The sequence below is a fragment of the Mus caroli genome, unplaced genomic scaffold (assembly GCF_978045245.1).
Source record: "Mus caroli unplaced genomic scaffold, Mus_caroli_1 scaffold_6, whole genome shotgun sequence".
Classification (NCBI taxonomy): domain Eukaryota; kingdom Metazoa; phylum Chordata; class Mammalia; order Rodentia; family Muridae; genus Mus; species Mus caroli.
In genome coordinates, this window is record NW_028227261.1 from 18273695 (window position 1) to 18293252 (window position 19558).

A 19558-nucleotide genomic window follows, 5' to 3' on the forward strand; every position below is an offset into this window, starting at 1 on the left:
TCCCTGGGCTCTGTCGACGCTCACCCTCTAGGGAAATGCGTGTGTATGCATAAAACCCAACCCAGCACTTTGTGCACAATGTTGGGGGACAGACCCTTAGCCCACCATGGACTCCAGCTTAGCTCCAACTGAAGACCTTTCTCCTTGAGCACCAGAAAAATCACCTTTGCCTTCAGTCATGCGGGTGGTAACACCAGGCTCAAGAAGTCTGCAAGGCTCTGGTATTAACAGGGGCTATGACCAGTACTCATGTACCGGTGTCAAAACACCATGATTCCTGAGGCTCCATTAACCTGCAATCTCTAGAAAACTCTGCCAGAAGCAATGGTGACAAAGGCCTACTAATGCTCCAACCAACAACCATCAAGTACACTGCTGTTCCATGGCAGGATCGGTCACAACCCTCTTCATCCTTGCAGCAGGAGAGGCAGGAAGATGGGACCCATCAGTGGACTCTACAGACTAACTTCCTGAGTGCTTAATCATTGGCTCAAAGCTGTGCTCCTGTTGAGTGACCAGTGCAGTCCAGCTCTTACCTCCATCCCACTGTCATCCTCCAGAAGAGCCACTAGGTCACAGTCCTGGCAGATCTTGTTCTTTATGTCCCTCATAAGAGGCCCAATGCCGGGTTCATTGCTGCTATATGGGTTTCCGGGCATCCTGCCCTGTAGAAAGTCCTCTTGCTGGGGGTCCTTCTCCAGGGTCACAAAGAACTCCGTGACTTCATTCTCCTCCTAAAGGATCAAGAGGGACGTGTGGGACGGGACCAGCACTGAGCGGTTCTGTGGGCACGTCAAGTGTATCATGTCCACACATTAAATATGGTAACCAGCAAGTGGCCAGAGACCATGGAAATCACTCAAAACACCATTTGAGCAGCCTAAAGATCATGCACTCCTCACAGATTAACGAGAGCGCGCCTAACAGCCAGGGAGTCTGGTGAGATGTGGACCAGTCTGAGGCCAGGCAAGTCACCCCTGATGCTCTTTCATCAGTAACTAAGGACACTGCCGTTTCCCTCAACAACGAGAAAGGTCTCTGAGCCAGACCATAGGAAAGACACACATGTGCTGTGCATGCATGAAGAACCCAAGGCACAGAAGAGGAAGAGGATGGCAATACACACAACTCTACCCCAGAAATGCTGCTGCCCCAGCAATGGGAAGTGAGGCCTAATTTTAAGAATGGCTAATCTTGGCCTCCGGGTAGAAAGACCCCTGGCTTCCCTCACTAGAGGAGGGGATTAGGCGGCCGCACCTACTCTTTGTCAGTGGACCTGGTGATAAAGATACTAAGTTATCCTCCATGTGGGAGAGTGGACCTGGTGATAAAGATACTAAGTTATCCTCCATGTGGGAGAGTGGACCTGGTGATAAAGATACTAAGTTATCCTCCCTGCGGGAGAGTGGACCTGGTGATAAAGATACTAAGTTATCCTCCCTGTGGGAGAGTGGACCTGGTGATAAAGATACTAAGTTATCCTCCCTGCGGGAGAGTGGACCTGGTGATAAAGATACTAAGTTATCCTCCATGTGGGAGAGTGGACCTGGTGATAAAGATACTAAGTTATCCTCCCTGCGGGAGAGTGGACCTGGTGATAAAGATACTAAGTTATCCTCCCTGTGGGAGAGTGGACCTGGTGATAAAGATACTAAGTTATCCTCCCTGAGGGAGAGTGGACCTGGTGATAAAGATACTAAGTTATCCTCCCTGCGGGAGAGTGGACCTGGTGATAAAGATACTAAGTTATCCTCCCTGAGGGAGAGTGGACCTGGTGATAAAGATACTAAGTTATCCTCCCTGAGGGAGAGTGGACCTGGTGATAAAGATACTAAGTTATCCTCCCTGAGGGAGAGTGGACCTGGTGATAAAGATACTAAGTTATCCTCCCTGCGGGAGAGTCGCTGAGGCTGACATGTGTGGCAGGCTGTGGGGAGCAAGCGCACTGCTTACAGGGTAGATGATGCTGCACAGCCTCTCAAAGATGAACACAGGAGTCCGGTAGTCATCCAGATTGTAGCGCTTTGCTGTCTCAATGCACACAGCCATGAAGGCCTTGGTTTCAGACTCTGTACCTGCCAGAAAGCAGAGCAGCAGAGTTAGGGAAGAGCCTCACCGCCATGAGCAGAGCTGAGACAATGAAGCACCATGCTCTACACAGTACCATCAGCAACACTCAGTGAGGAGCCCTCCAGCCCAGCCCAAACCATGCGTGCTTGCTCTGGTTTCTCTGGGAGCAAGGCTTCCCTGAAGAAGAACTAGCATCCCTTTGCCAAAACAGGCTCTCAAAAGCAACCCAGGACTTCCCTTTTGGGCAGTCAGGCGGATGAAGCTGGCTAGCATGACTTTTCACTCCTGCCACTTGAAAACAAGTTCAAGCCAACTATCAGTCAGGAGCCGAGTGCTGAACAGAGTCCTAGGTCAGCTGAGCTGAAGAGCCAGAAGGAAGCAGCTGGCACCGCTCTGGCCACCACCTGCTCCCTCGGCAGCACAGCTAGAACCACTTTCTCTTTTTCACAACCACAGAACTGAAGGCAAACTGTCCTTCCTTACGATGATGGTAACGGGGAACAAGTGAGAGCTAAAGCTGTCTCCTCACACATGCGGCACCCAAACTCCACGCTCCCTCAAAGGCTGAGGAAATTGGATGAAAGAATGCCAGGGATAGCCTAAGGCCTTATAGAAGCAGCAGTCACAAACCCGAGTGGAGAAGACCAGCTTGCATGGGGCCTAAAGAATGTTTTTTCTCTTCTTTGCTTTTATTGATTTTCACTACTATGTGTAGATATTTGCATGTGCACATTTGGAGGACAGGAGGACGATGCTGGAACCAAAGCTGGGCCCTGTAAGAGCAGCAAGTGCTCTTGAGCACTGAGCCATCTCTCCAGCTTCTTTCTTGGTTTTGTCTGTAGCCCAGGCCAATCTTCCTGCCTCAACCTCCCAAGTGCTGGGTTAACAGGCAGGTATTATCATTCCTTGCTTCTAAAGAATTTCCACAATAAACTTCGGAAATAAGTCACAACTCTGCCGGGCAGTGGTGGCGCATGCCTTTAATCCCAGCACTTGGGAGGCAGAGGCAGGCGGATTTCTGAGTTCGAGGCCATCCTGGTCTACAAAGTGAGTTCCAGGACAGCCAGGGCTACACAGAGAAACCCTGTCTCAAAAAAAAAAAAAAAAAGTCACAACTCCAAATCATAAAATATCAATTTGAGAACACCATCTAGGAACTAGAAAACACAAATGGGCCCTGGGAACTTTAAACTTTAGAGTGACAGAGTGATGGACCAGGCACAAATATGCATCATAAACATGAAGTTTCTTGGCTACAAAATCTAGAGCAGATTAACAGGATGAAGGGTGCAGGAGAGACGGGATGAAAGCAGTGGTGCTCCACAAGGAAAGCTACGGAGAACATCAAGGCCACTGATACGAGACAATGAGAGCATCCCAGATGATTGGAGACACCAGCCCGAGACCTCCGCCCCCTTCCTCTCTAGGAGCTCAACACAGGAACAGCACCCCTGAGCCCAGCTCTAGGACTAACACTAAGTACCACACTCTTGAGACAGACTCCTCTCCCACACCTGAGCACTGTCACCGTCTGGGGCCGTGGTACTAGGGAATGACATTTATGCGCATCTATCTCCCCAGCTCCAAGCCTCCCGATGGGGTTACCTGTGGTCATGTCCTCCAGCATCTCCAGCAGCATGTCCTGGGTCTCGTCGATGAGCTTGGTCCTCTGCAGCACTAGCTTCCGCAAGCACAGGTACCCATTCAGCACAGTGCCCACTAAGCGGCTCTTAAAATGCCTCTTAATGGATTCCACCTCTACAAAGGAGGAGAGAAGGCCTGCGGGGACAGGAAAAACTGCCGTAAGATCTGCAGGAGAACACAGAAGGCCGGTGCTATCCAAAGAAACAAGAAAATCAAAAAGTAAGGAGATGCCGAATGAGCCAAATGGCTGGCAGTGAAGAGCTCAAAAGTGCAGACCTATCTAGTAGGAGAAAAGTCCCAGAGGGAGAAGTCGACTGGCCCCAAGAGCAGAGGCTCAGGCCTCAAGCATCCCTGAGACACCCGAGGGAAGGGCTGGGTGGCTCTCTACCTGTGAGACTCTTGAGGGCATATCCCTGCTGCAGGTCTGTGCTCAGTGTGGCCTCCTCCAAGGCCAGCAGGCGGGCGATTTCCTAAACAGAACAACAAGCAGTGTGATAGGGCCGCCTCCGCCGCCATTCCAGGATGCAGCCCCCAGTGGAGGGGCACAAAAGCCACACATTCATTCTAATACTTAAAAAATGCCTTTCCAAGAGGCTAAAGAGGCTCAAGTATTGCTGGAGACTGTTTAGCCCAAAACAGCTCAGATACCCTCAACAGACTGCCACAGCCATCCTGTTACAGTAAAGTCTGGAACTAATTAATCCCCACAAGTGCGTCTTCTCAGCAAGTAAGAACCGATAAGAGTAGAGAAGTGGGGAGGGGCAGGTCACCTTGGTGATGAGGTTGCCCACGTAGGGCAGGACTCCACGCGCAGCTAGGTAGACCTTCCAGTGGCACGAGGCGATGAGCTTCTGGTAGAGAGCCAGGTACTCTGCAGCACACTCCCCCGCAACGCTGAGCTCGTCCAGGTAACTGCAGCGGACGGACGGAGACGGACACCCTTAGAAAGCAAGGCCCGAGAGCCAGGAGCTCCCTCCTTTGTATCTATTGTTCAGCCTCTCCTCCTCCTCCTCCTCCTCCTACAGGTGGACGGAGGCCATCTGAGAAACCCCACACTTCCCTCGCTGAAAGGATTCACAACACTTCAGGGAATGGCTGCCAAGCCTCTGAGCATCTGTGACTCCGTGCTCACTGCCTGAGGACTGCGGAGGACAATGAGTGACAATTACGTCTGTGCTCAGAGGCGCTCAACAAACACCCACTGCTGCTTTACCACTAATACCCTAAAGCGCTGGCTTCTGTGGCCGGCCGGGTTGGGATGGTTGTAATACCACACCTGGGGTGCCTCCCAGCCCTGACCTGTGTATTCATTCACCCCAGAGCAAGGGAAAGGCATTCAACTATGCCAGCCACTGTCCCCACCCACCCCACAAGGTACCTGGTGAGGAGGTCAAGGACCTGCTGCTTGCGGCTGGGGACAGTAGCAAGAGCTTCCACGATGGTACAGGCTGCCTGCCGTGCTGCCTGTGTTGCTGGGGTAAAGAGTACCTGCCAGACACAGGAGAGGAAATAGGGCTGTCTTTCTAGGCCCACATTATGAGATGACTTCTATCCATCCAGAATTCTGGAAATGTGTCCAGGCAAAGGGAAGGGCCACAGCACCAGCTAACACTTCGCCCCTGGCTCTATGCCATGCTCTGGTTTGCTCGTTTGAGGGAACAGGGTGGGATGTCAGAGAGCAGAGGACAGTTCTATTGTGACCTGTCCCTGTTGGTGAAGGGAAGTGACCAACAGTAGATGGAAAGCAGAGCAAAGCATGGAAGGCAGAAGGCACTCGCAAGGGACCCGTGAGAGGCCGCACCTGCCGCAGCCAGTTGTTGTGGCCCAGCTTGAGGTCAAGTGGGGTGGTCCTCTTCCCCCGCCGGCTCAGGAACTGTTTCCACCTCCACACGTACTTCTCGGTCAAGTAGAGACGGTGGAGCTCTGACTTGCTGGGGGATTTCCCATTGCCATCCACCCCTGCAAGGCAAAGGCGGAAGGCAGGGGTAAGTGTGAAGGCCCGGGGGAAACAGAGGCTGCTGGGAGTGGCAGGAGGGAAGAGGCACACCTCGGATAGGCAGGCACTTCTTCCAGGCTTCATATGATGCCTTGGGATCTCTCTTGAGCCACAGCTGAGCCTGGGCATGGATCTCATTGCAGTACGGTTTCACCGTGGTGAGGGCCTCCACGGGGACATCCTGGATGAGGGAGCAGCACAAGGTGAGAGTTTGCCAGCAGTGGGATGGCACTGACACTCCAGGAGTGACGTAAAAAACACCATGCAGTTTTGATGGCCCAATAGGGGCTCTTGCTATCTGCACCCACCTGAGGGCTGAGCCACTGACTTGGAAGTGCTGGCTTCCTTTCGACAGCCACAAACATGTGGCTACATTTACTTGAGAATCAAAGTGGAGCTTTAGTAAAGACTCACTGAGCAACTTGCACACTGAGACCACACAAAGTCCTGTCCTAGACACTAAGTCAGGCATCTTTAGATCTAAGGAGTTTAATGTCATTTGTTTTAAGTAACACTCCAGGTGGGCACTGCTTTGTATCTAAGAGATGAGGGAACGGAGGAACATAATTAGCTTGCCCATGTCTTCAGGGTCAGTAACCAGGGGAGCCGTATTTGACGGCAAGCCTGTGTTAGTACCCTGGATGTCCACCTATGCATGTGTGCAGAGCATGTGCAGGCGTGGGGAAGGGCGCGATGCCTGTGGGAGTCACAGGCCGTCTGTTTCAGCTTCAAAGCCCTCACTCTGCTCTAGGCTTCTATGCTGTTGAGTTTATATTATTTCACACGTCCCCCAAATCCCAACCTACCTCTGCCGTACTAAAGCAGACTGGTGCTACACTAAAGTAAAGTCTGGTGCTCACCTCACCTCAGTCAGTGAGAGCTGACTTTGAGGAAGCAGAGCCCAGCACTCAGAGGCCATGTATCTCTCCCAGCCCCACTGTCCCTGCCACCCCGTCAATGTCACAGCACCTTGTTCTTCTTGCTGGTTGGGGCAGGTGGTTTAATCAGCTTCTGTAAGATCCGCAGACACATGAGTGTGATATTCTCAACAACCACTGGCGTTTTGATGTTCACAGCCATGAGGAAAAGGCTGAGTGCTGGATGGACAGGAGTCACAGTCAGTACATGCGAGCCACCTGCCTCAGCAGGCTGCCCAGGGGCTCCCACCTCTTGCCCGGGTACCGGGATTGCACCTTTGTGTTTCTGAAAAGTGCCCGGCAGATGGCCCCAAGCTCACCACATCGTAAGCGGAGCTCCCAGCAGCTGTCCTCCTTGGAGATGGAATCTGTCAGCAGCAGCATCTCGTACTGAAGGCTGCTAGCCTGGAAAGCCAGCAGAACGAGGACAATCAGTGGGGTCTTAATGAGTCTAGGGACCAGGGTAAACTCTCATTATAGGAGCCCTACTAAAATCTCCAGTCATGGGTGTCCTATAGGACAAAGAGACATGGGAGACCCTATCCTACAAGTTTTAGTTGGGACACGAACTCTGCAAGCAGGCTGCTCTCTCCCACCTTGGTCTCCAACATGGCCTAGAGAAGGACCTTGAGGGAGAGGTCAGACAGGAGCTGGTCTGCTTACCAGGTCAGGATTAGCCCAGTGGCCCTTCAGTGCAGTGGAGACTTTGCCAATGATCAGGTCGTTCATTTGCTGGGTGGCCTCTGCGTTGTCTCTAAGGAGGCAAAGCAGGAGTCCCTGTTAGTCACAATGAAAGCTACAAGGCTCTTCTTTCCAACTATAGGCTTAGACTTTTCTACCTTCTTCCCAGGAGTAAACTACATCTTTAAGGGGTCTCCAATGAGAGGAAAATACTACAGTCCCCTTTCTGAGAGACAGGGACAGAAGGAAGTTAAAAGCATCAACACGGGGGTCCACACTGCAGGCAGCAGGGCCCCAGAAGCTGCTGACTGAGTCCACACTCAGTGTCACACTCAGGGCCCCATGTCACTTTTTGCACACAACCTCACTTCCCAGCTATGCACCTTCCTAATAACAAAATGCACCCTCAAATGGCATCCAAGCCCCTAGGACCTGCTCTGTTCCAGGTTCTAACCACTCCTTCCCCCTCTTCATGCCCCCTCCAGCTTTGCAGGCCTATCTACTTAGCATCTGGGCACATGCCCATCTCAGCCTCTCCAGTAGCTTCTTCACCTGCAGCCTTCAAGAAAGCCTGTGCTCATGGACCACCTCAGAGAAGCCATCCTATACCCGACCACCAGCCCTGTTCTGGCTGAGTAACCTTATTTTCCAAAGTATCTGTCATTATTTATTGCAACCTTCCCCATCTAGAACATAAGACACTGCATGTTCACAGTGCTTCGTGTTCAGGACATGTTCAATGGGAGGACACAGCACAGCTCGTGAAAGGTATCCAGCACCTAAGATGGTCCAGATGTTATGCCACATAATAAGCAGTTTACACAAAACTGGGTATAAAATTCCTTAAGTACTCAACAGTACTTAAGGTTATTTACTTAAATTTAAAGTATTTTGTTTTTAACTACACACACACACACACACACACAGACACACACACACACGCATAACTGTGTAAGAGTTTCTGCAGCATATGTATAATGTCCAAGAAGGCCAGGAGAGGATGCTGGAGCCCCTGGAACTGGAGTTAAAGATAACTGCGAACCACCCAATGTGGGTGTGTCTGGGTGATGAATTCCAGCTGCTCTCTGTAAATGCAATACATCTACTCTAGCTGGAGCCATCTCTCCAGCCCCCAATTACTGAAATATGACCATGGTCACTCCATGTCTTTAAGGTATTTATTATTACTGGAACTTTTCGGATGAGTCTTTTGTCCGAGGCACAATGTTTTGCCCAATGGCAGATGCTGAGCTAGTCCTTTCTGACCAGAACCACTCACAGGAACTGACAGCAGTGCTTCCCACAGCTACCTGCCTCCCATCTCCCTCCCACCCTCTGGGGTAAGCCAGCCAACCACTTGGCTCAACCCTGCCCCTGCTGGTGCGGGCACCGTCACTGCTCCCACCCACTGTAGTGGCAAGGAAGAAGCTCTGACCTGGTGAGGAGGCACATGAGCTGGCGGACCTCCTCTCGAATGGCTGCAGCGCCACGGCGGAGGTTGTAATCGAAGAGCTCTCGGATGAGGCCCTGGGAGACGAGGATGTGCCGCAGGGCTGGATTGGTGGCCAGGGCCCTCAGTAGTGTGATACAATGCTCTGTGACAGCTGAGGCACAGCCATAGCACTTGGTGGAGGAGGTGTGGCCACAGCCTAAGACAGACAAAGCACGGTACTGGCTGGCAGTAAATGTGGGCTGGACGGACGTCCGGGATGACTTGGTGGCTGCTTCTCTTTGCTGTAGATCATATTCCAACAGCTCTTTGCGTGAAGCAAAAACTTTCTAAGAATAGAAACAAGGAAATTGGCAAATTAAAAATAAGTAAATAAATAAATACATGAGAAATGTATATGATACAATTTATTCTTCTCAATAACCCTACCACTTATTTCTTTTATCCTCATGTAACAGGAGGGAACTGGCGCTTTGAATGACTGGCTTGATCAAGAGCAAGGGCAGAACCAGAAATCAGAATAATCCCAAGCGCAAACTCCTCGCTTGCCGCAAACACTTTAACACTTTTATTTATTTATTTATTTATTTATTTATTTATTTATCTAGTTAGTTAGTTAGTTAGTTTTTGAGACAGGGTTTCTCTGTGTAGCACTGGTTGTCCTGGAATTCACTCTGTAGACCAGGCTGGTCTCGAACTCAGAAATCCGCCTGCCTCTGCCTCCCAAGTGCTGGGATTAAAGGCGTGCGCCACCACTACCTGGCAACACTTCTTTCAAGGGTTAGGAAATCAGATCTCTGAGCAAAGGTCATCTGCAACTGAGTGGGCGGGGCTGCTGGCTGCTCTTCTGGGATGGGTCCTCTGCTGCCGGTCAGCATCCTACCCATAGACACCATCCTAGCCACAAAACAGTCAAGGAAAACATGGCTGCCTGCAGCTGAGGTGCTCTAAACCTCCAGCCTGTAAACACGGCATCCGAGAAGAGGGAGCAGAGTCTTAGCATTGTTTTTAAAGACCTGGAATCCCTCTATTAAGCAAAGATTTGTTGTCTACTAACATTCATCCCACCTCCATTATGCTGTTTCTGACTGCAAAGAGATCTGACAAGTGGCCATCACCTGAGGGTGGGAGGAGCCACTGGTGCAGCTGCAGGGCCAGTGGGGCCCACTGGGATGGACAGGGAGCCGGGATGGGGCGAGGGTTGCCTACCTGGATGATTTTGGAGAGCTCATCGAACGAGTTCTTACAGTCTCCACAATACTCTTGAGCCAGCTGCAGGATGTAGCGATTCACACTGGCTGAAGTGGAGCTGATGCCTCCCGCTGTTCCTGAGTCTTCCTGCAATCCCAAGGGGCCAAGTGTCAGACTTCCACCCTAGGGATGACCTCACTAAGGGCAGCCTTCCACTCTTGACCCAATACCCTCTGGCCTGGGAGCACCTGTGGCTTTTCTGGAGCTGCTTCATTCACTTTGCAGAGCAGGTTCTCCAACTGGGGCCGATGTCCCATGAGCTGATGGTACACGCGGTCAGCTTTGTCCAGAAGTGTGTTGATGTTGGAAACGGCCTACACCAAAAAGACAGGCACTTGAAGGAGGCAAGACTTTGCAGCTTGATTTTCCCTCCACGGCTTTAACTGCCTGTCACCTATGAGACATGTTCCCCATGTAGAGCAGGCACACAGTTCCATACTGTCCTTCAGAACAACCCTTAAAAGAAATATGCAATGTATACGAACTGGATTCAAACAATTCAGTGCTGACAAGCGACTCAGGGCAGATCACACAGACACAAAACAGCACAAGTGCTGTGAGAAATTTTGTCCTTCCGTCTACCTGTCACCCTAAACAGGCACCCCCTTTCTCTACTGAGGCTGACCATGGGACAAAGGAGTACATGTCACCAGCTCCTTCTGTCCTTCTTAATCCTAACTGAGCTGCTCCTTACGGTGCTCATTTGGCACCAACAATGCTTCTCTAATTCCTATGCTTGAGCCTAGCACATCTTTGGTCACCGTAGGCTCTACCCAAAAGCCAGGCCCATGTTTGCCACTTTTCTCTGAGGCTCATTAACTGGGAGCTGAAGGCTCAGTTCACCACACATCTCTCCTCCAAAGTTCAGAGCCAAGCAATGGTGGGCTTGATGGAGGCTTACCTTCTTCCGATCTTCTTCGTTCTCGATGGGATCCACTGCGCAGCAAGGCTTAGCGTAAAGCATGAAGTCAAAGCGGGCGTATTTACAGAAGCCACAAGCATTGCAGAGGAAGGGATCCTTTTCATCATAGTTGATGGACCTGAATAACCAAAGTGCCCAGGTCAGTGGGAACAAAGGGTTAGGGTGAGAAGGAGGAGAGGCTATGCCCACTCTGGGAATGGCAGGAATTACTGAAGGGATAACAATCAACACATGAGAGGGTAAGAGCAGCCCAGTAAGTAGAGCAAACTCGTGCACACATCCACTTCCTCCTCCTCCTCCTCTTCCTTTTCCTCCTCCTCCCCCTCTTCTTCCTCTTCCTCCTCCTCCTCCCCCTCCCCACTTCTCCCCGCTACAGACCCCTGTACAATTCCATAATCCCCTAAAGCACAGGGCACCAGCCAGGGACGTGCCCATCCTGAGACTGCTACAGAAGAGAATACAGACCATGCTTGCCCAGGCCTGTAGGACAAGTCACCTGCACTTGTGACACTGGTATACATTCTCTCCACAGTTGCCACAGACGCCTGGGTTGGCGGGGACAGAGGCACTGCAGCGAGGACATTGAAGGGTCTCTGTGGAGGCCTGGTAGTTCTCATAGAAGTCTGCAAACTCGATCATCAGGTTAGAGGCCACGATGGGCAGAGGCAGGTCAATCTTGACTTCTGTCTGTCCAGGCGTCAGCTGGACTTTCTTGGCTTTGTGCCAGCGAGCTGGCCTAGGAGAGACAAGAAAAGCTAAAGAGAAAAGCCTCCCATGTGACCCTTGGTGATGACGGACTGGTGGTGGGAGATGGGCCACCCTGCCTAGTCTCCTAAGGCAATTAAGTGACTATTCAAAGAAAAAAAAAATTCCCGTATGGTTTCCTCTGAAAAGCAAAAAAGAAAAAAAAAGGTAGGGGGATAGGCAGCCACTTCTCCAGGGTCTAGCCAGGTCAGTGAGTCCTCATCCCACCATCAAAGAAACTTCTCATTGCAACAGAGACCAGTACAAAAAACCACACCTGACCCAACTGCCGAGAGCCCAGTCCAACTGGACGCCCATAACACAACGTGCACAAGAATCCTACCAGCCAGAGGAAGAGGAAGCGAAGCTTACTGTGAGACTCTGTCCTTTAGGCAAGTCAGAGAAGCTACACGCATATAGCTTTACCAACACTGCCGCCTAAACAGGGCCTGAGTAAGACAGGAGCAATAAACCTGCTAATGTGACTGGGAAAACGCAAGGCTTCATCTATAGACAAGAACAACAGACAACTAAGGATGCTGAGAGCAGGAGGAACAGTCTTCTCCAGGGAAGAGCACACTACTGTCCAGTATCAAGTGGTAGGCCTGAAATCACAAGGAACACTACATAGACTAAATGAGCTGCATTTATATGTCAGGAATATGTAAGCCTGCACACATGGACGTGTAACAACAATTAAAGAAAACGAGGCCATGAATTTGAATGAGGAGGGGGTTACATGGGAGGAGTGAGAGGGAGGAAAGGGAGGGGGAAAATGATACAATTATACCACAATCTTAACAAACATATAAAAAGACACAGAAACTCTTTAAATTGTTATGATAAATTGAGATTCTAGAGAAACAGCAGCATTTCCATCAAGGAAGACTCCCAAAGCGAGCCATATAAAGTCCGAGAAGGTGGCCAGCAGACTGCTCATCCTGATGGCTGTCTCTGAAGGAAACATGAGTGTTGCCAAGAGACAACAACGGAGAGGGGTCTTGCTATGTGAGCAGGCAGGCGGAACGGCACAGGCTGCTCATAACCAGGAATCAGGAGCTCCGCTGTATCAATCAAGCACTCACAAGGCCGAGGCCCTGCTCCTAGCTCTTCACAAAAAAACTGATTACTTGAATTCTTAGAGAAGACCCTGAGGGCAGGAACTTCTATTTTCCATCACAGGAACTGAAAAGACGCACTTTAAGGTCACAGGGCTAGGTAGAGCTGGAGCAGATCCACTCAACCAGTAGCTGTGCTTACTCAGCAATACAGAAAACCAACCGAATGCCTCTGGGGAGAAAGTCTATCCTGACAGGCAGCAGCTCTTTAAGGCTAACTACTTCTCCAGGAGCAGACTTTAGGCAGAGACCCGAGTCACTGGTTACTGCCAGCTGCCTGCTCCTTCTGTGGCGTAGCAGTGCTTGAGCCTTAACAGGCCCGTCACAACTACCTCTGCTCAGCACTAACACCTGAGACTCTCACAAACTGCTTGGTCCCTGGGGAATCAACATAATACAGCCAGGCCTACAACATCCTGGGGACAGACAGGGAGGGCAGGCACATGCAGAAATGGAAGAAAATGCAGTGGAGAGAATACAAAGGAATACTTGCTCTCTGTGAGAAGATCCACGGCTGCCTTTCCCCAGATGCCAGCTACTTTCCACAAGGCAAGAGAACCTGCAGCCCCTCTTCAATGCCCCCACCCTGGGCAGGAACCTTTCTTGACCCTTCTTTGCTGTTAAGAGCCTCACTGCTGTCCCTATGCCAACATTATTGTGACTGAGAGGATACAGCCTTTGGGTGTGCCTGTCTGCATCCTGCAGGGCACAGCTGTACTAGGGGACACCTGCAAAGTCCGTACTTATTTTTCAGCTCCACGATGGCCTGCACAGTTCGGTTGTTGTAGTACAGGTTGATCGTCCGCACCATCTTGGTTCGCTTCAGGTCCCCAATTTTCACTGTCACCTTGCTGATGGTGTGACTGCCAATGAGCTTTACAACCTGCTGGGTGGTGGTGTACCGTGTGTCCACTTTAATGGAAGACAGCTTGATATACTAAGTACAAAACACAAAACAACACAATGAGTATTGTCCATCTCCATTCTTCACCATTCATCAACATAACCTCCTCTCCACCACAGAGGAAGTTTCTACTCAAGGTACCCACTGAGGTGGGCAAGAATCCACAGTGCCAGGCAGCAACTACCTGAAAACCTCAGGACTGCCCTGCTTAAAATACTACTTACACAAAACGGCACCTCAGGGTTGTTACACACCAGGCAGGGGTCGCTCTCTAGGTAATAGCCGTCAAACTCCACTAAGCCAGACAAGGTGCTGGGGAGAAAAGCAGGTTCAGTATCAGCAACGTCTCCTTCTACGACTATGCCAGAGCCACCTCCCACTCCCTTCCAACCCCTATGTCCCTGTGGGCGTAGGGAAGGACTACAGCTCAGACAGCCATGGTAGGCACAGGAAGAAAGGCCAAGTAATCAGCTCAGGCGACCCCTACTTCCTGCTGCTGTACAAATCCAGAAAGGAATTAAAACCTCACTCAGAAGGGTCATAATTAAATGTACTATTTTAAAAAGGTTCCTAAATTATGCTTAAAATACATAATTCTTAAGCTATACAAATAATACTTAAAGTTGTTTTCTAAAACTCACTACTTAAGGAGCCGGGGAGATGGGTCAATGGACACTTGCCATGTAGGCATGAGTTAGATCCCTAGGTCCAACATCAAAGTTGGATGTACACGGCACCTCCTCTACAATCCAGCACTTGAGCAGAGACCGAGGAGCTAAAGCACACTGGCAACACATCAGCGAGTGCTGGGTTCACCTGGGAGGCCCTGCCTCATCACATAAGGGAAGATGGAACTTATCTAAGAGCCCGGGGCTTCCACATGCTGTACACAAATGCACATGATAAACCACAAACTTAAGCAATGTCCTCATTTAAACATTTCCCTGCCCCCAGGCCAACAAGATGGGAGAAGGGGCTTGCTGAGCAAGTGTGGTCATCTGAGTTCAATCCCTGGGACCCACAGAAAGGGGAAAAGGGGGAACTGACTCCAGAGGGCTGACCCTTGACCTCCACATGTATGCACCGCATGCAAGCCCCTAAATATCACAAGCGCGCACACAGGAGCCCTTTTTCTTCAAATAGAAGAGGAAGACGTGTGTGGACTTGCTTTATCTGGTCAGGTTAAGGTTTGAGATCAGCCCTCCCACAGCCTCTGGTCACCACTCTGCACTTGGCAATCACATCTGTTTAACTGCTAGAGCCCGAAGTCCTTGGCTCCACCAGAGAAAGCTTCAGGCCAACTGGCTGGGTGACACCTAAGTGTCATGAATTCATGAGCACTCCATCATACACAACCAGAGAGCAAACGACTACCCCAGAAAGCGCGACCGCTCCTCACACCCCAGGAGGCAACCCCGCCGCTCACTTGTAGATGTTGGAGTTGGGGTGATTGGTGAGGATGTGGTTCTGAGTCCTCAGGATCTCCACGGCCTTCTGGGAATACTCCTTCAACTGAAACACAATTCAGGGAAATCGGCTAAAACCCGAGTCCTGAGCTCGCAAGATGCCTCTGGGATAGAGGTGTTGCCACTAAACCTAGTGACCGGAATTTGATACTCAGGCCCACGTGGTAGGAGAGAAATGACTCCAGCAAGCTCTCCTCTGATCTCCACATGCACACACACCATGGCATGTACCCCTATATCCATCCATCCATCCATCCATCCTATTGGAAGACTTGCTTCTGTCTTTCCAGCTGCTGGTCCTAACTCCCAATTCACTAACAGAGTCTACCTTCTTCACAAGCACCCACAATCCCTGGACACTAGGCAGCCTTTGTCTCCCTTTTAGGGAGAATCAGCAGTGGTTACCTAGCATATTCTTGGCTCCCAAGCAGGCCTCCTAGCTTAGTGAGCAGTACTTCCTTCCCAAGCTGGGCCAGACACCTTTCTTCCCCATGTGGCCCACATCTCTGCCAGCCACTTGCTGTGCATCTATGCTACATTTAGACTGAAGACAGGCAAACTGTATTCAACAGTAAGTAACAATGCTGAAACACTATGTCACACAATGTTACCAACACTAGATAGAGTCAAGAGAGATTTCATGTGTAGAGATGACCACCATAATGTTCTTTACTCAAAAGACTCCACACGGGATGGGGAGTGGGGGTAGGGGCTTCTCTTTTACCTTCTTCTCTGTCTGTGCAGTTTTCAGGGAGAAATAGCCCAGTAGGTCCACAAATTGGGCAGCCTTCCGGCCGTAAGCTGGCAATTCCGGCCAGATGGACCACATGAGATCTAGCAAGAGCTCCTGCTGAGCCTTGTTGGAATTTCTGTAGGTAAATGGCAGCTCAGGTTAGCAGGCAGTAATGAGTGAGAGAGACATCACTAAGGTCTGAAACTGTGACTGCACTGTCTTCTCCCATGCAGTCATGGCTCAGGGTCCTGTGGCTCCCCAGCAGATGGAATACCATCAATTTACTGTTGGCACCCCATCTTACTCCAGAGCAGAGGCGAGCTTTCTTTAGCCAACTGTCATTTTAGGAGCTCCTGACCATACCCTTCTGAGTGGAAACTGTCCCACCAAGAGCATGAGCTTAGTAGCTACAGAGCCAATAGTTCAACAAAGAGACCTCGGGGGCTTGAGATCAGCACAGATATTGGTATGTGACCATGAGCATTTGAGCAGAACTCAGAGCTCCCAGCCCCAGAGGTAGCCCTGGCCCACCTGTAGATGTGCAGTGTCAGGCAGTGGGCCTGCCAGCGCACTGAGGACGAGTTGGACTCCAACAGGAAACAGCGCAGAAACTGGATCAGAGTTTCCTTGTCTGCAAATCTGTTCAGCTGGTTCACGAGAGCTGTGCACAGCTGGTCCTCCTGGCTACCAGAGCTCTCACCTGCAACACCCGAGTAGGGACCGACTCACCCAAGGGCCTGGTGTCTTATAACCCGGTGGATAGGAAGGAAATCCACCTGTTCTAAAAGTATCTTCTAAGTGGTTGGAATCTGCCAATTTCCAGTTGTTTGGGGCACAAATGGTTTGGCCACAGCTGGCCCATGTACAGCCTCACCATCACCACCACCACCGACAGGACAGTAAGCCTGGCACTGAGCCAACAGCTACAGCAGGCCTGAATAGTGAGAGCTGCCCTGTCCTCCTCAGAGATGGCTAACTCAGTGTTTGTTTCACCTCTGACCATCTGCCTCAGGTCTTCGAGGACCATGAGAAGTAGAGAAAGCGAAGGGGAAGGAAGGGCTGCTCAGCCCTCAGTGTAGTCGTGGACTAGGCAGTACTGCATATGTTCAGTGCACCCTGGCCCTTCCTGCCTCTATCACAGAAAGTCACAGTGGATGGTATCCCCTCCTTTCACCAGGACTGGAAATGTGATCAGGAGACAGTGAAGAGCACTGGACACACTTGGGTACAACCTTTCAGCACCTGCAATGATACGACGCACTCACGGCTGAGCACCTAGCATAGGACCTCACCCTCTTTCTCTTTTTCCTTTTCTTCTTTCTTGCTCTTTTTAGTGGAAGATTTGGACTGAGTTGTGGCTTGTCCAGAACTGGCTGCAGGAGGGGCTGAGGAGGAAGCCACACTGGAAGACCCTGTGGAGGCCGCCAGGGCTGCGAGCACTTTGCTGCCGCACAGAGCACAGGAGAGCAGCTGCAGCAGCACGGGGGACACGCCCTCATCTACCAGGAAACTCACTTGCAGGAGGAAGTACAGGACAGCTGTGAGGAGAGAAGTGGAGTCAGCTCTGGAATGCCTGAACTACAGCGTGCGGCTGGGATGGGACGAGGCTCTCTCTCCCAGTTCTCTCTGCTCAATGAGAGCCATGGAGTGATCACAAAGGCATGGGGTGACCACACTGTGGGGATCCAGCCCCTAGGCCTCAAGTAAACGAGTTCTACAGTCCTGTTCTGTGTGACTTTACTGCTACAGTCTGGAAGTCCTGCTCTGTACTCCTGTGCCCAAGTTTTGACAAGCAACCCTCATCAGTGAAGTTCTGGCTTGTGTTCTGTTAGCAACTGTATCTCCAGTGCCCAGTTCACAGCTTAATGCAGACAGCTCTCCACAGACATCACAGTGGCAACCCAGGGAGGACCGCTTACAGTCATCTTTGATGCAGAACTTCTGCCAGTTGATGGTTCGCTGGGCAGCAATCTCTGCACAGGCCTTCAGATGCTCCATCTGAAACAGGAGCCAATCACAGGTGAGCGATACGGAGAAACAGTACAGGCTGCTGTGTGTCAGGCCTGGCTTGAGACCACAAAGTAACCCTGGTCTTCAATGTGAGGCAGGTGTCCTCCGAGTTGGCTGGTGGACCTGGGAACGGGACCCACACTCACCTGCAGCTTAAACACAATGGCCCTGTCTGCTCCCACCCACCCCACTACCCCTGCCCTCCCTGCCCCCAACATCCTGCCTTCAGTTTTCTGGAAAGCTGCAGGCTACTTACTAAGGCCAGGGAAGGCCATGCACCCAGAAGCCACAACCTACTTCTCTTTCTTCACTATAAGAACAAGGACACTAAATGAGCAAGCTAGGCTGTCCTTAACATCAAAGATGAGACACCTAAATGTGAAACACTCCATTTACTCTCAATGTAGGCAGCAGAACATGCTTATACTCAAGCTTTAGTGCTTAAGGACAAAGTCCAAAGTGTACCGATCTTAGGTGGATCCTATGTATAACAAATGAACCCTGGTAAGATGTTCAACTGACCCACTTCACAGGTAAGGAGCTCTAAGTTCCACATCTCAGAGCCAGCGATTTACCTGGTGCTTGACCCCCAGACACAGCATTCTCTGAAACATTTACAAACCCTGCACTGCCCTGTGCTAGTACCTCCTTGGCCGAGCCTTATCACATGCCTGCCCCTGGCCCAATCATCGCAACCCTCGTACCAGGCTGATGAGCGTGTCATACTGCAAAGCGGAGCCGGAACTGGCTGTGACCACACTGGCCCGGAGGAAGATGCCCTGCTCCTCCAGCAGCTTCTTGATCCCACGCACATGGGAGTCCAGGGTGTGCAGGTCTCGGAGCTGTCGGTACTTCTCCTTTGATCCACAGATGAAGAGCAGAAGTTTTCGAACTTGGCGGCGGACAAAAGGGGTCTGCTGGATCATTAGGTACTGGAGGGATTAAACAACACAGTTAATATTCAGGGATTGTAACTACCACCCGCAGCTACAGCACCCTGGTTGGTTTGGGGGTTTTGTCTGTTTGTATTTAACAAACTGTTACTAAAAACTTTCAGAGAGTGTAAGTCACATTCGTCCCCAGGGAACTGGTAGGGGTGGATTCCACAGGCTTCAGATGCTGCTCCCTATGTAAGAGGACAATGTACTTGTAGATGCCCTATGCACACCCTTCGAGCATTAAATCATCTCTAGATTTTCCCCAACACATACTATGGTGTAATCGCTTTATAAGTGACTTATTGTGCTGTGCAGGAACACTGGGAGAAACACTCAGACATTCAGCACAGGAGTAGTTTTTACTGCTGTTGTATGTTTGATCAGTTGGTTAGATCTGTGGGTGCGGCACACATGGATACCAACAGCCAAGTGGGTCAACTCCCAGCCATACTGGCCTCTGAGGAACTTGAAAATTCCTTAAAGGGACCAGGAGGGAGTAACACAGAAAGAAAAAAATGTAACTAGGGGACAATCAAATATTCATGTTCCTCTTCTCAAGCAGTTAGGAATCTACAAGGAGGCTGCTGGTCTTCACCTCAGCCCAGGGTGAAACATCCATCTAACTCTACTCTTCAGCTAAGGAGCTAGGAACAGGCACTCAGCCTTCCTTCCCAGAGCTGATATTGAGTTACTGTGCTGGTTAAACTATTGTCT

At 50.7% G+C, this 19558-nt stretch overlaps 1 protein-coding gene across 7 annotated transcripts in view; it reads right to left on the bottom strand.

The window, feature by feature from the left end:
• The window catches only part of Ubr4 (ubiquitin protein ligase E3 component n-recognin 4), a 108052-nt gene that overhangs the window by 20688 nt on the left and 67806 nt on the right, over nucleotides 1–19558 (bottom strand). For all 7 annotated transcript variants that reach the window (XM_085838763.1, XM_085838761.1, XM_085838765.1 and 4 more), the window contains 24 exons: nucleotides 18611–18838; nucleotides 17816–17894; nucleotides 17184–17434; nucleotides 16428–16591; nucleotides 15888–16032; nucleotides 15124–15209; nucleotides 13922–14009; nucleotides 13537–13730; nucleotides 11428–11667; nucleotides 10911–11049; nucleotides 10198–10323; nucleotides 9968–10096; nucleotides 8744–9087; nucleotides 7291–7381; nucleotides 6948–7032; nucleotides 6680–6807; nucleotides 5762–5891; nucleotides 5516–5673; nucleotides 5093–5202; nucleotides 4485–4626; nucleotides 4103–4184; nucleotides 3676–3849; nucleotides 1954–2075; nucleotides 537–734 (listed from right to left, as the gene is read on the bottom strand). In XM_085838763.1, the coding sequence (XP_085694889.1) occupies nucleotides 537–734; nucleotides 1954–2075; nucleotides 3676–3849; nucleotides 4103–4184; nucleotides 4485–4626; nucleotides 5093–5202; nucleotides 5516–5673; nucleotides 5762–5891; nucleotides 6680–6807; nucleotides 6948–7032; nucleotides 7291–7381; nucleotides 8744–9087; nucleotides 9968–10096; nucleotides 10198–10323; nucleotides 10911–11049; nucleotides 11428–11667; nucleotides 13537–13730; nucleotides 13922–14009; nucleotides 15124–15209; nucleotides 15888–16032; nucleotides 16428–16591; nucleotides 17184–17434; nucleotides 17816–17894; nucleotides 18611–18838 (3633 nt within the window). The remainder of the gene's footprint in view (nucleotides 1–536; nucleotides 735–1953; nucleotides 2076–3675; nucleotides 3850–4102; nucleotides 4185–4484; nucleotides 4627–5092; nucleotides 5203–5515; nucleotides 5674–5761; nucleotides 5892–6679; nucleotides 6808–6947; nucleotides 7033–7290; nucleotides 7382–8743; nucleotides 9088–9967; nucleotides 10097–10197; nucleotides 10324–10910; nucleotides 11050–11427; nucleotides 11668–13536; nucleotides 13731–13921; nucleotides 14010–15123; nucleotides 15210–15887; nucleotides 16033–16427; nucleotides 16592–17183; nucleotides 17435–17815; nucleotides 17895–18610; nucleotides 18839–19558) is intronic.